The 15,410-nt window shown below is 38.7% G+C and overlaps 1 protein-coding gene across 1 annotated transcript; it reads right to left on the reverse strand.

Moving 5' to 3' along the window:
• Nucleotides 1–470: 470 nt before the first annotated feature.
• LOC147431676 (uncharacterized) lies at nucleotides 471–1,277 on the reverse strand. The gene has a single exon (XM_086494620.1). The coding sequence runs from the start codon at nucleotides 1,083–1,085 to the stop codon at nucleotides 612–614; it is 474 nt and encodes a 157-aa protein (XP_086350746.1). The 5' UTR covers nucleotides 1,086–1,277; the 3' UTR covers nucleotides 471–611.
• Between the last annotated feature and the right edge of the window lie 14,133 nt (nucleotides 1,278–15,410).

Genomic DNA, 15,410 nt, shown 5'->3' on the forward strand with positions numbered 1-15,410 from the left:
CATTCGTAATCCGCACAAAGCTCATTTTCGTGAACCAAAAAAAACAAATTGTGTCTTTTCAAGGGAGAACTGTTGGAGATGAGGTTATGCTCGTTAAATTGTGAGTGTTTGGCTCCCTTGTGGGGAGTGCAAGAAAGTCAATGTGCGCAACAAGCGAGATCATAATTCATTGTGTGTGTGTGTTCTTCCCACGGCGGTCCGCTTGAGGCTTGCATAATTGCATTTCAAAGAAATGATTGAATTCTGTTTTTCAAATGATAGAATTGAATTCTCAATTCTATGTACTTACGGTACGACCCGGCTCTAGGTGTCTTGTTACACCTAATCCTGCAACAGTGCAATCCTAGGCTTCCACGTAAAGCTAAGCCGGTTCCTTGGCAACTGTCATGCCACCATACAAATCAGTCAACTTATAACTCGATCGACTCTGCACAGGCCAGACCAGATCATCGCTTGCACTCGGCCTGCAAGTGAATTGCCTATTTAAATATTCAAGTCCCTGACTAGCTTATATACCGATGGCTGGCTCTATGCAGGTAGCTGTTGCTCTCATTGGCATCATGGTGGTGCTATTGCCAATTAGCTGTGCAGCAGCGCGTGCCCCCGCTCCTTCAGCTTATACCAATGATGCATATCATGCCTGCAGCAGGTAGAGGGCCGCCACTCTGAGCGGGCCCATCGCCTTCACCTTCTACCTTCACAACACCGTCTACAACCCTGCCGTGGACAACAAGGACTACTTCAACTCTGTCTATGGCCTGTCTCCCAACGTGACGTGGCCCAATCCCTACTCCTTTGGCACCACCTCCACCTTCGAAGACCCCATCACAGAGGGCCCCACCAACAGCTCGCAGCAGGAGATCGGCGTGGCTTAGTGCATGTGGCAGATGGACATCAAAGTGGGCTACACGCTCTTCCACATCTTCACGACCAACATCACCGAGGGTAACTACAAGGGCACCATATCCATCTTGGGCCAGATTCGCGAGGCCGACCCCGTGGGCTACCTCATGGTGGTGGGTGGCACATGCGATTTCTTGGGCGCCCGAGGCTTGGCCTCTAATCACCTCGTCACCATCGACCATGCAGCCCCTGCCTCATGGATGCTTTCCTTCGACCTCGACCTCTATTATTGATGATCCCTACCTATAACATCACAGAGGCACTTCATTTTTGCCCTCAATTTTTCGTCTCATTCAGCTATCACTAGCTGCTAATAAATAGCTCTGACAATGAATAATAGGACTTGTCGAATATTCTTCAAGATTATACTTAAGAATGGATGATCTCATTCTGTGCACAATAATGAACGAACGTTTTTCTACCTCTGTGTCTCCCCACCATCTCTCTCTCTCTCTCTCTCTCTCTCTCTCTCTCTCTCTCTCTCTCCCCCCCCCCCCCCCCCCCCCACCCCACCCCTCCTTTATATGTCTGTCTCTGTATGTGGGGCTTTATTATTTTGTTCTCATCCTCCTCACTGATTAAACGATGAAAGAGTATTCAGAAAAGAGCACTTAGTTGGACATTGGAATGAGATAGACCATAACACATGCACGCACTTCATTTTTGCCCCCAATTTTTCCTCTCATTCAACTATATTCATTAGCTGCTAATAAATAGCTCTCAGGATGAATAATACGACTCGTGGAATATTCTTCAAGATTATACTTAAGGATGGATGATCTCATTCTATGCACAATAATGAACAAACGTTTTTCTACCTCTGTGGCTCTCCACCATCTCTCTCTCTCTCTCTCTCCCCCCCCCCCCCCCCCCCCCCCCGTTGATATGTCTGTCTACGTATGTGGGCCTTGATTAATTTGTTCTCATCCTCCTCACTGATTAAACGATGAAAGAGTATTCACAAAAGAGCACTAAGTTGGACATTGGAATGATTTGGACCACTGCATATATGTAATAGATATTCCGTAGTTAGATGCAGAATACTGAATGAGTTAAGTTTCTTAGCTATCCACAAGAGGACTCCCAACTTGAGATGATGAGATTACAATTTCAGATAGCTTCAGATGACAAAATGAATGAAACTCAAATGAAAGACTTCAAATTACAGACATGGAAAAGGACAACTGAAAAATATATTCACATGTACAATCTGAATAAGGTTCAAATGGAAGGCTCATATATCAGAGCTCTATAAAGATTAATCTGGAAGTTGGACTGGCACAAACCCGAGTAATGAATTTTCTTAAGCTCAGTAAGCTCTACAAGATACAAAGATCAAGGACACAAGACTAGTGACCCCAAAATAGAATTAGTGGGGTCTATTCATAGGTATCAAGACAAGGTTTTGACTGATCATAGCAATCGTATAGTGTAGGGTAACCAGTGGTAGCTCTGCTAGGTCACTTGATCGACTTCCAAGTAAATACTCATAGATAATCCGTCGTCCAAGGGGCATCTCCTAGGGATTGTTGTCATGTACAAAGTTTCAAGGCTTTATCTCTTGAGTTTGTTCTTTTCCTCGGGTCTCTGAACCATCTATATACACTGGGGGTTTAGTAGATTTGGCCACCATGTGTTTTTTTTGAGTACTCAAGGCCACATTTTGTTTCTTGATAATCCAATAAATAGCCTCTTGCTCAAGCTTCTCCCTTGTTTCTGTTGGCATCTCCACTTTATAAAGCATCAACTGGTGCGAGGTATTTGTACCTTCTTCGTACAGAGCCTTCTTGCCTTTGTAAACTTATGGTAGATGGATGTTGCTTGTATCCACTAGGCTCGGACTAAATGATTGGCTTTTATTGAAGCCTCAAACTTAACTTTAGACATCTCTTTAAACTGAGGTTCTAAATTAGCTTTGTTAGCTAGTTTTTTCAATTAGGAATCTTTGACAAAGAGTTGTAGTACATTGTTTGTGTGCTTTATCAGCACCCTAACCTATGCTTTTCATTAGCTCATCATACCTCTGCAATTGACCAGGTCATCATTTAGTTCTGAGATTGTATCTTTTTGTTTAGTGTCATTAAATATTAACTTCCATGAAATCCATAAATCATTGCTTTGCTCATAGCATTATTGTTGAGATTTAGAGAGAGAGAGAGAGAGAGAGAGAGAGAGAGAGAGAGAGAGAGAGAGAGAGAGAGAGAGAGACGAGAGACACACCACGTACGCTCCCAAAGACTGATTCATATTGAGGACAAGATACAAATATATAGGTGAGACCAAGTTGAGTAGAGTGAGCCATATATAGCTCCATCACCCCCACTCAAACAAATGTTTCTAGCTTTGGATGAAAAAACCCTTGGGGAGTTCAAGGGAAAAACCCAAGACCATATACCATGTGAAAATATGAACCAACGATGATGATGTGAAAGTGAATTGTGCATCTATGTACAAATATACAAGTGACTCAGAGATCAAAATGTGCAAATGTGGAGTGTGCATAGTGCATGGTACCTATAGGATTACAATGTTATATGTACAAAGCTATTACAATAGCAAAGAAGCTAATCTAGAAAGAGTGAGGTCGAAGCAGCTCTAAGCTCCGAGTGCAAGAGGATGAAATGTGACTCATTGAGGACTTTGGTCAGAATGTCTACAATCATCTGGTCACTTGGACAGTGTTCAACCATAATGGTTCCTTTGTGTACTTCATACCTAACATAATGATAATGGACAGCAATGTGCTTTGACTTATTATGTTGAACATAGTCTTTTGCAAGACTATTCGCACTTTGGTTGTCACACCGCAAGGGTGTGCTAGAGAGAGGAGAGTGAACAATATCCACTAGTATTTGCCAAAGCCAGATCAACTCATGAGCTGCAAGTGATGCCGCAACATATTTTGACTTAGTCGTAGAAACTGCAACACAACATTGTTTCTTGCTGGTCCAAGAAACAAGACAACCATTTATAAAAGAAGCAATTTCCACTAGTAGATTGCATGTGAGCTTGCCCAATCTGTATCTGTGTAACCCAAAAGAGAAAGAGATTGCATAGAATTCGATGTGACTTTTCGTCTCGATAAACCAAACCAAATTCTGTAGTGCCTTTCAAGTATTTCAATACACGCTTTTCTGCATACCAATGCTTAAGAGAAGGACGTGCAAGATGTTGTCCAAGATAATTAGCAACAAACAAAATATCAAGACTAGTGCTCATGCCAACAAACTGAAGACATCCAATCAAGTTAGCATAAGGTTGATTTATGACAAGTTGACCGCCATTGTCAGAAGTGTTCTTCGTAGAGCTCGCAAGACAAGGATTGTTGGTTGAATGTGTAGATTCCATACACATTTTTTGAATAGTATCTGCAATAAACTTTAATTGTCGAAGGAATAAAAAACCTTTTTTACGGTTCCATTGGATTTGAATGCCAAGACACGAGTGAATCTCTCCAAGATCCACCATATCAAATGCAGAAGACAATAACTTTTTCACTTGCTTAAGAAATCCCAAATCATTGGAAACAAGGATGGTATCATCCACATGAAGAGCAAGAATCACAAAACTGCTACCTTGGCATATTATGTATAAGTCTGGGTCTGAAGAGCAAGAGATGAATCCTTTAGAGGTGAGAAAAAGATCAAATTTTGTATACCAGGCTCGCGAAGCTTGTTTGAGACCATATAGTGCCTTATGGAGTTGAGCAACAAGGTCTTGTTTACCTCAAATAACAGACCCTTATGGTTGTTCCATATAAATTTCATCTTCTAAGTCACCATTAAGAAAAGCAGTTCGCACATCCATTTGATGAGCTTCTAAATCAAATTGAACAGCAAATGCTAAGAATAATTGAACATTTGTAATGCGAAAAACTAGTGAAAAGGTCTCTTGATAATCAACACCACCTACTTGGGAGTAACCTTTTGAAAACAAATGTGCCTTGAACTTGTTAAAAGATCCATCTGCTTTTACTTTTGTCTTATACACCCACTTACACATAATAGCAATACGACAAGGAGGTAATTCGGTTAGTATCCATGTACCTTTAGAGATAAGAGAATCGTACTCTGCTTCCATAGCCACTTGCCATTGATCATTTTGTGGTGAAGAGATAGCTTCATCATAAGTAATGGGATCTTCAGAAGTAGAAAAAGCATTATCAACAATATCATCATCATAAACATGACATGAGCCATGTTCAAAATCAATAGGCAGTTCAACAAAATTATCAATATCATCATTGGCAACATTCAAAATGGATGGTTGTGAAGAGGAAAGTTGCTCTATATAGAAAGAGTTTCATCATCTGAAAGAAATGGAAAAGCTTGAAGCAATGATTTAGTATCATCAGAACCATCCATGGACCATGAGACTCCCATAAGTTGTTCATTATAAGTAGCATCAATATTCACAATTACTTTCTTGGAGGAAGGGTCATAGAGTTTCTAGCCTTTGGAAGTGTCAGAATATCCAATAAAAATAACTTTAAGACTAGGAGCATCAAGCCTTGTTCGTGTTTCTTTGGGAACATGAATATAAGCAATACATCCAAAGGTTTGAAAATGAGATACAAAAGGAATGTCACTTGTTCATGCTGTGATGGATATCTTACTAGAGGGTGCAGTAGTAGGAAGATGATTCTGAAAAAATACTGCTATCAAAGAAGCTTCAACCCAAAAAAAGTGAGATAAACTAGAATGAATCAGCATACATCTTACAACATTGAGAATAGTGCGATTCTTTTGTTCAGCAATGCTGTTCTGTTGAGGTGAATATGGAATATTGTGTTCATGATGAATTCCACTGTCAGAACAGTAACTCACAAACTCTCGAGAAACATATTCACCTCCATTGTCACTACGAAGCTTCTTAAGGCGACAACCAGTTTGAAGTTCCGTAGCCTTGTGGAATTTTTTGAAAACAGATAAGGCCTCAGATTTTTGTCTAAGTAGAAATACAGTCGTATATCGTGAGAAATCATAAATGAAAGTAATGAAGTAGCGATATGGTGATCTCGAAGAAGGTAGAGGTCCACATATATCAGTATGAACAATATCCAATATTTCATGAGACTGAGTTGTATTTGAAAGAGGAAAGGGTTTACGATTATATTTTCCAAGAGCACAAAACTCACAAATTCCCATATAGGGATGAGCTTTAAGGTCCATGCCATGAACAAGATCACGATATGCTGAAGATCAAGAAGTTTTGAGAAATCAGCATGAAAAAAACGGTGATGCCATACTTTGCAATCATGATCATCTAGAGCAGTGACAACATTTGCTACATCATCATTGAGAGAGAGTTCAAACAAATTACCATTTTGAGAAGCAATGGCTATAGTTTGTCCATCTTTCTCAATTCGGCACAAAGAGACCAAGATCAAGAAGTCTAGCAAGTGAAAGAAGATTACATTGAAGATGTGGTACATGTAATACTCCTTGCAAAATTCAAGTGGAAGAAGATAAGGTACCAAGATATAAATCTCCAATACCCTTTACTTGACAAGTCGTATCATCAGCAAGATAAACAACACGTGGAACTAGTAGTGGATGATAGTTATGGAGCCACTTAAATGAAGTATCGACAGAATCGACAATAAAAAGTGATCCATCATGTACATGAAGTATTCTGTCTAGAGCAACTAAACATAGGACGCAGCTTGTTTCTGGTATAATGTTGTTTCGATGTTCAGTAGCATATGCTCTATTACGATCTGTGTCGAATCGACGCTTGTAGCACATAGGAGTGGGATGATCAGATCATCCACAATATTCACAATAAGAAGAAGAAGAGTCTTTGGATAAATGTGGTTGTTTCATGGTAATATTTTGTTCTTTATCATATTGACGTACCCAACAATCATCTTCAGTATGGCCATTTCTATTGCAGTACAAACATTTCTTATTAGGAAATTTGAGACGAGAGAAAATATTACCGCGATGGCCACCTCTATGGTTTCCTCATTGAAATGGACACCTTCGAGCATAAAAAGCACGTTCATCTGTTGTGACTCAGTCTCCTCTTATGAAATCATAGCTATATCATGACCAGCATTACGTCATTCTTGACGTTGACAATATTCAATTAAAGACATGCAGGCTTGGTCAAAATCAAGACCATCTTTATTAGAGAGAATAGTAATAACAATGTTATCATAAGAAGAGTCCTTTACCGTATCAAGGAGAAGTGTAATTACTTGCTTTACTAGAACAAGATCACCGGCAGCAGCAAGTTGATTAATAATAGATTTGAAACACTCAATATGTCCCGTCATGGTAGTACCAACTTCATATTGTAGCTTGTTAAGGAACCCTCTCAAATAAAGTATTTCTGTAACAGATTTTTTCTGAAAGTTTGCAATCATTAGGCAAAATTTGGACTCACAAAGGGGCCCTTTCAGGAGTTTGACTTTACCTCTCTCTACCAAAACGGGGCACATGGATAAATTTTTGCAAACAAACTCCAAAGTACGTTGGTGGAAGTTTGACAGTTAGAATGTCCTCTTCAAGCTCTATCTACTGATATATAGCACGCCATGACATTCCTCATATTTTAGAAGATTCTTTTTTTGATTCACCTATGATGTGACAACTCTGTCGGAATTTAAGTGAATCAAAAAAAGAATCCTCTAAAATATGAGGAATCTCATGGCGTGCTATATAGCAGTAGATAGAGCTAGAAGAGGACATTCTAACTGTCAAACCTCCGTCAACTTTGGAGTTTGTTTGCAAAAATTTATCCATGCGCCCGTTTTGGTAGAGAGAGGTAAAGTCAAACTCCTTAAAGGGCCCCTTTGTGACTCCAAATTTTGCCTAATGAAGGTACTTCCATACGTCGTGGAAAATAGGCAGTTCATACATATCAAGCAAAAGGGAATCAGTAAGAGAAGAAATAATATACCGACGAGCTACTTTATCACGTCGTTGCCAATCGATATACGCGACATTCCAATCTTCAAATATAGGTCCTTCAGTGATAATCACGTTATCATGATCCGTATCAAAACAGGCTTAGGCAGACAAACACGATTTCCAAGGACAACATTAGAGAGTTCATCACCTTCAAGAATTAGCAACATCTTTGCTTTCCACTAGAAATCCTTGGCCTTGGAAAGGAGGAACAGAACGCTGGCCAAAAGGAAAGCCGTTGACGAGAATAGTCATAGCCATATCTGGTTGTAAATAGACGTATAAGATAAGATCGCAAAATCTACACACCATATATGGTGAAGTCTAGAGTTGAGAACGAGATAAATATGACGACTATGTTCTGTCAACAATAAACACAAGAAGGATTCTCAATAAACGTCCAAAGATGTGAGACATCACCCAAAAAAGCAGGGAAAAGGAGACATTGATAATAAAAGAGTCCTCAAAATAGAGTGACATGAGACGCAAGGTTGACTGCCACAATATGAATAGAAAAAAGATAATTTTGCTCAAAAACGTTGACACCAAAATTAAAAAAACGATCACGAATGCTTCATGACGAAGACACAGGAGGACGAAAGTTGTGTCAAGCTCAATTGTAGTAAAAACAACATAACTTTCTGCTGCGAACTCCGATTGACGCACGAGGATGAAAGCTGTGTCAAGGTCAATTGTAGTAAAAACAACATAACTTTCTGCTGCAAACTCCGATTGATGCAAACCTAGGACTCAAATCGAAGAGCTCGAGGAGACGAAAAGGTTTTTGATGAAATGTGCCATTGCGCTGGGCTCCATTGCACTTTTCCGTTTCTCCAAATTTTGAGCAGAAGACCCACAACAATTGAGACGAAGTTCAGGGTGTCAAAAAACAAATCAACAAGAACATGTAATCAACGATTTATTATATCAATTAGCAATAAACACCACAAAAAACACTAATCATATTCTTCTTAACATAAAACAACCACAGTTAACAAGAATCAATCCTCAAATAGCAATTTTGAATCTTGCATGCGAATCGCATACACATACTGTTTTGTCACCATGAACTAAATTGGCGCGTGATCGTGACTGCTCTAATACCAAGATGAGATGTAGAGAGAGAGAGAGAGAGAGAGAGAGAGAGAGAGAGAGAGAGAGAGAGAGAGAGAGATGAGACAAGAGACACACCATGTACGCTCCCAAAAATTGATTCATTGAGGACAAGATACAAATATATAGGTGAGACCAAGTTGAGTAGACTGATTCATTGTAAATTGGATGCAAAGCTCGATAAAACCTAGGAAGCACATCTTCTTTCATGGGTAAGGCATACATGAGAATTGGATAGTTTAGCACAACTTTTATATGAGTCATTACTATGTATGTGATGTGACACGAGAGAGTGAAATGGACTGACAAACAAAAAAAAATTTGATAGAGGGCGATTTTAGAAGGAGCTCAACTCGTATCATAACCTCAATTGAATCTGACTCTCATTCCCAATCCCAATCTCATCATATACACTCACAATCACAATTACGATCCATTTCAATCACAATCAGAATCGTGCAACCTCCTCTGATGATATAGGTTGTCCCCTAGAATAGCTAGCCAAAAAGTGGCTATTTTCATAGTTGAGTCCAGTCTTTTAGTAAAGCAAGGCAAAAAATAGGGTCAAGAGGAGGCATCCTAGACACAACCACAAAATCGCACTAGAAATATCTAATAGGTCCTAAACTTTTGAAAGACAAAAAAATGGACAAACTATACAGAATAGATTGGACAAAATTATGGAAGGATCTTATCTTGTATCATACCCTCTTAACCGCCCTTGAGCTATCTCAATCTCAATTGAGCCTCAGTCTCACTCCTAATCGTGCCTCAGTATCACTCCCAATCCCAATCTCACACACGCTAGTAATCACAATCACGATCACTCTCTCAATCACAAGCAATTACAATCTCGGAGCTTGCTCTGATGACAGAGGTTGTCTCCTAGAATAGCTATTTGAGAAGTCCCTATTTTTTATAGTCGACTCCAGTCTTTCAGTAAAGAAAAGAAAAAAATACTGTCGAAAGAAGGCATCCTGCACAGGACCACAAAATGGCACAAAATATCCAATACTTCCTAAAAAAAATTCCATTTTCAATGGCTCATAATTCCCAATCTACTCCAAGTATATATGGGCACGTCGCACATAATTTTTTTAACCTTGTGGTACTCTTTGCATGAGACAAGAAAAATTCACATACTGACCAGATTCTCAAATAATTAGTCTCTACAAGTTGGCAATTTCTACAAAACCAATGTCAAGTAGGCACCATCAACCATATGGCCCTACAAGATGGACCCTTTCCTTCGATCTTGACCTCTATTATTGATCCCTACATATAGCAACACACATGCACTTCATTTTCAATAATTTTTCCCCCAATTTGTTTTCTCATTGAGCTTCACTAGCTGCTAACAAAAAGCACTCAGGATGAATAATATGATTCGTGAAATATTCTTCAAGATTATATTGAACGACGGATGATCTCATTCTATGCACAATAATGATCAAACGTTTTTCTACCTCTGTGTCTCTCCACCATCTCTCTCTCTCTCTCTCTCTCTCTCTCTCTCTCTCTCTCTCTCTCTCTCTCTCTCTCTCTCTCTCTCTCTCTCTCTCTCTCTCTCTCTCTCTCTCTCTCTCTCTCTCTCTCTCTCTCTCTCTCTCTCTCTCTCTGTGTGTGTGTGTGTGTGTGTGTGTGTGTGTGTGTGTGTGTGTGTGTGTGTGTGTGTGTGTGTGTGTGTGTGTGTGTGTGTGTGTGTGTGTGTGTGTCTCCACCCCTCCTTCATATGTCTGTCTCTGTATGTGGGGCTTGATTATTTTGTTCTTATCCTCCTCACTGATTAAACGATGAAAGAGTATTCACAAAAGAGCACTAAGTTGGACATTGGAATAAGTTGGACCACTGCATATATGTAATAGCTATTCCATTGTTAGATGTAGAATACTGAATAAGCTCAGTTTCTTAGCTATCTAGAAGAGGACTCCCAACTTGAGATGATGAGATGAAAATTTCAAATAGCTTCAGATGAAAAAATGTATGAAACTTAAATGAAAGACTTCAAATTACAGATATGGAATAGGACAACTGAAAAATATATTCACAATCTGAATAAGGTTCAGATGGAAGGCTCATATATCAGAGCTCTATAAAGATTAATCTGGAAGTTGAACTGGCACAAACCCGAGTAATGTATGTTCTTAAGCTCTACAAGATACAAAGATCAAGGACACATTACTAGGGACAAATTATTCGGGTCTATTCACAAGTATCAAGACAAGGTTTTGATTAATCATAGTAGTCGCATAGTGTAGGGTAACCGGGGGTAACTCTGCTAGGTCACTTGATCAACTTTCAAGTAAATACTCAAAGATAATCTGTCGTCCAAGGCATCTCCTAGGGATTGTTGGCATGTTCAAAGTTTCAAGGGTTTATCTCCTGCGCTTGCCATTTTGTTTGTATCGAGGGTTCTTTTTCTCGGGTCTCTGAACCATCTATATGCACTAGGATTTTAGTAGGTTTGGCCACCATGTGATTTTGTTGAGTACTGAAGGCCACATTTTGTTTCTTGATAATCCAATAAAAAGAATCTTTCTCAAGCTGCTACCTTCTTTCTGTTATCATCTCCACTTTATAAGGCATCAACTGGTGCCAGGTATTTGTATCTTGTTTGTACAGACCCTTCTTTCCTTCGCCAACTTATGGCAGATGGATGTTGTTTGTATCCACTAGGCTCAGTCTAGCTGATTTGGCTTTAATTGAAGCCTCGGATAGAACTTTAGACATCTCTTTAAATTGAGGTTCTAAATTAGATTTGTTGGCTAGTTTGTTCAATTAAGAGTCTTTGACAAAGACTTGTAGTACATTGTTTGTGTGCTTTATCAGTACATTGACCTATGCTTTCCATTGTCTCATCATACCTCTATAGTTGACCAGGTCATCCTTTAGTTCTGAGATTGTATCTTTTTCTTTAGTGTCATTGAGTATTAACTTCCAGGAAATCCATAAAGCATTTCTTTTCTCATATTATCTATGATCTGAATGTATCTCATTTTATCAATAGGTTCATTGTAGACTGGATGCAAAGCTCGATCAAACCTAGGAAGCACATCTTCTTTCATGGGTAAGGCATAGTTTAGCAAGACTTTTATATGATTCATTACTATGTATGTAATGTTCCAAACAAAAAAATTTGATAGAGGGCGATTATAGAAGGACTTAACTCATATCATAACTTGTTGACCACCTACAAGCTATTTCACTCTCAATTGCATCTTACTCTTACTCCCAATCCCAATCTCATCATATACACTCACAATCACAATTACAATCCCATTGTCAATCATAAACACAATCGTGCAACCTCCACTGATGATAGAGGTTGTCCCCTAGAATAGCTAGCCAAAAAGTTGATAGTTTCATAGTTGAGTCCAATTTTTAGTAAAGCAAGGCAAAAAATAGGGTTAAGAGAAGGCATCCAACACACAACCACAAAATCGCACTAGAAATATCTAATATGTCCTAAACTTTTAACAGAAAAAAACTTTGACAAATTATATAGAATAGATTGGAAAAAATTATAGAAGGAGCTTAGCTCGTATTATACCTTTTTAACCACCCTTGAGCTATCTCACTCTCAATTGAGCCTCAGTCTCACTCCCAATCGCGCCTCATTATCACTCCCAATCCCAATCTCACACACACTAGTAATCACGATCACGATCACACTCTCAATCACAAGCAATCAGAATCTCGGAGCTTGCTAGTATGATAGAGGTTGTCTCCTAGAATAGCTATTTGAAAAGTGGCTATTTTTATAATCGACTCCAGTCTATTAGTAAAGAAAATAAAAAAATAGCGCTGAAAAGAGGCCTTCTGCATTGACCACAAAATGGCACAAAATATCCAATACTTCCTAAATCTTTTGCCATTTTCAATGGCTCATAGTTCCCAATCCGCTCCAAATATATTTGGGTAGGTCTCACATGAATTTTTTCACCTTGTGGTACTCTTTATATGAGCCAAAAAAAAATCACATCTAGACCAGATTCTCCAAAAATTATTCTGCATGTTGGCAATTTCTACAAAAACAATGTCAAGTAGGCACCATCGACCATACGACCCTACTAGATGGACCCTTTCCTTCGATCTGGACCTCTATTATTGATCCCTACCTATAGCAACACACATGCACTTCATTTTCAACAATTTTTTCCTCAATTTTTCCTTTCATTCAGCTATCACTAGGTGCTAATAAATAACTCTCAGGATGAATAATATGATTCGTGAAATATTCTTCAAGATTATACTTAAGGATGGATGATCTCATTCTATGCACAATACTGAAAAAACGTTTTTCTACCTATGTGGCTCTCCACCATCTCTTTCTCTCTCCTTATCTCTCTCTCTCTCTCTCTCTCTCTCTCTCTCTCTCTCTCTCTCTCTCTCTCTCTCTCTCTCTCTCTCTCTCTCTCTCTCTCTCTCTCTCTCTCTCTCTCTCTCTCTCTCTCTCCTTTTTCATATGTCTCTCTCTCTATGTGGGACTTGATCATTTTTTTGTCATCCTCATCATCAATTAAACGATGAAAAAGACATTGAAAAAATTCCCACTCAAAGAACCCCTAAGAAAAACTCCCTGCTTGTAACAATTGATCGATGGTTCTCCCACACATGTACATGCACATGCACATGCACACACACACATAGAGGCTTCCACATTGGTTGGATTTTCCATACATATTTTGCAAGCTGTATAGGAGGGCTCAATAGACTCATTGTATCATTGACAATGAAGTCAACAATGTTCTTGCTTATGCTAGCTTCCTCTTATCAGAGCAAGTAGGACTTGAGGTGGACTAGGATCATCTAGATTGAGGTGTGAGCTTTGTGAATGCCTATAAAGGCCTCAAAAACCTAAAATGAAATCTTTTTTTTTTTGGCATGATCCTCTATAAAGTCGTGCATTGTCCTCTCTCTCTCTCTCTCTCTCTCTCTCTCTCTCTCTCTCTCTCTCTCTCTCTCTCTCTCTCTCTCTCTCTCTCTCTCTCTCTCTCTCTCTCTCTCTCTCTCTCTCTCTCTCTCTCTCTCTTACACACACACACACACACACACACGTGCTTGTTTTCCTTGCCATGTCTATGAGAGAAGCAATTTACTTTATCTTCATGCTCTAGAAGTGGTATTAGAGCTATATGGTAGCATTTTTTGAAGTAGCAAATAGCCAAGTTCATTGCTCACAAAGCTTGGAAATAAAGAGCAAGTAGGATGGGCATTAGAGCAATATCAACTGATGTAGAGAGAAATTGGAAGCTTTGAAGAGAAAATGCTCAAGGCTTCAGGTTGTAGAGGAGTGTACTTAGCAACTTGAGAAAAGCTAGCATCCGCTAGTGCAAAAGGCTAGATTGAGGGAGACCAATGCTGGCTGCTTCAACCATTAGCTTGCTTTGATTAAGTTGCAATACACATGTAGACCCTTTAATTTTTTTACCAAAGCCTTATGAAGTAGTCCAATGGGATATATACATCTAGCTTTTGTAATAAATTATGGACTTTATAGACCCTTTTGTCTTCTACCATTAAGCCCATCTTGAATTTATACAATAAACCTAAAACATTGACATACTTCAACATTAAATTTGTCTATAAGTACACTAACATTCTTAATAGCATCCTATATAAACCATTTAATATGTTTTCAATCTCATTTGATTTTCTAGATTTTGTAAAAATGTGGAACCTTTTGGTATACATGTTCTTACCACCACAGACATCATCAACATTGGCACACATGTCACGTTAAAGGACTTCTTTTTGTAAAGGAGTTAACCATATTCCTATGGTCCCTTTAGACCCTATAGATTTACTAAGGAAATGATTGTTGTACGGTCAAGAATATGTAATATTCTTGGTATAGCTAATTGTGGTATGCACCACAATCATATATCTCAAAAAATTGATGAAGCCTTTAAAGTCAAATTCCCATAACATTGGGTAAATCAATTACGTTGGTTTCTAGACCTTGATCTGATGAATGAAATTGAGTCTCTTCTAGAGTACTTGTTTATTTGTGGTCTAGATAAGTCTTCTCAAACCCCTGTATTTATTTGTAAAAACATTGCTCATCTAGCATCCTATAAAAGGCTATCATCTGATGAATTTCAAATTTCTCACCGATCTGAGGACAAAATAATTATAGATGTCATAAGATTCTCCTGAGAGAACGATATAGTACTTCCCTCTAAAAATACTTTATCATATCTCATGGGCAGTTACAAAATTTACAAGCAGGAATTTAGATGAATAACCAATGCACATGATTGTATTTTTCCACCTTAAATTTTCCTCTTAGCATCTATTCTGAAGGCATTAAACACTGGCCTTGTTGAATACACAAAAAGTTTCCATAAGAAACTAAAGATCTTCTCAAAGTTTACTATTAGTAATTGCTGGACTATTAATAATCCATATGATTTTTTGACAAACCTACCAAATAGATCTTCTTAGCAAATGGGATATGCATGCTCCCCATTGTGGTGT

This window comes from Adiantum capillus-veneris, chromosome 21 (genome assembly GCF_014529385.1).
Source record: "Adiantum capillus-veneris isolate H3 chromosome 21, ASM1452938v2, whole genome shotgun sequence".
NCBI lineage: Eukaryota > Viridiplantae > Streptophyta > Polypodiopsida > Polypodiales > Pteridaceae > Adiantum > Adiantum capillus-veneris.

Coding starts and splice junctions, on each gene's coding strand:
- LOC147431676 (XM_086494620.1), bottom strand. CDS start 1,085: ATGGTCGATGGTGACGAGGTGATTAGAGGCCAAGCCTCGGGCGCCCAA.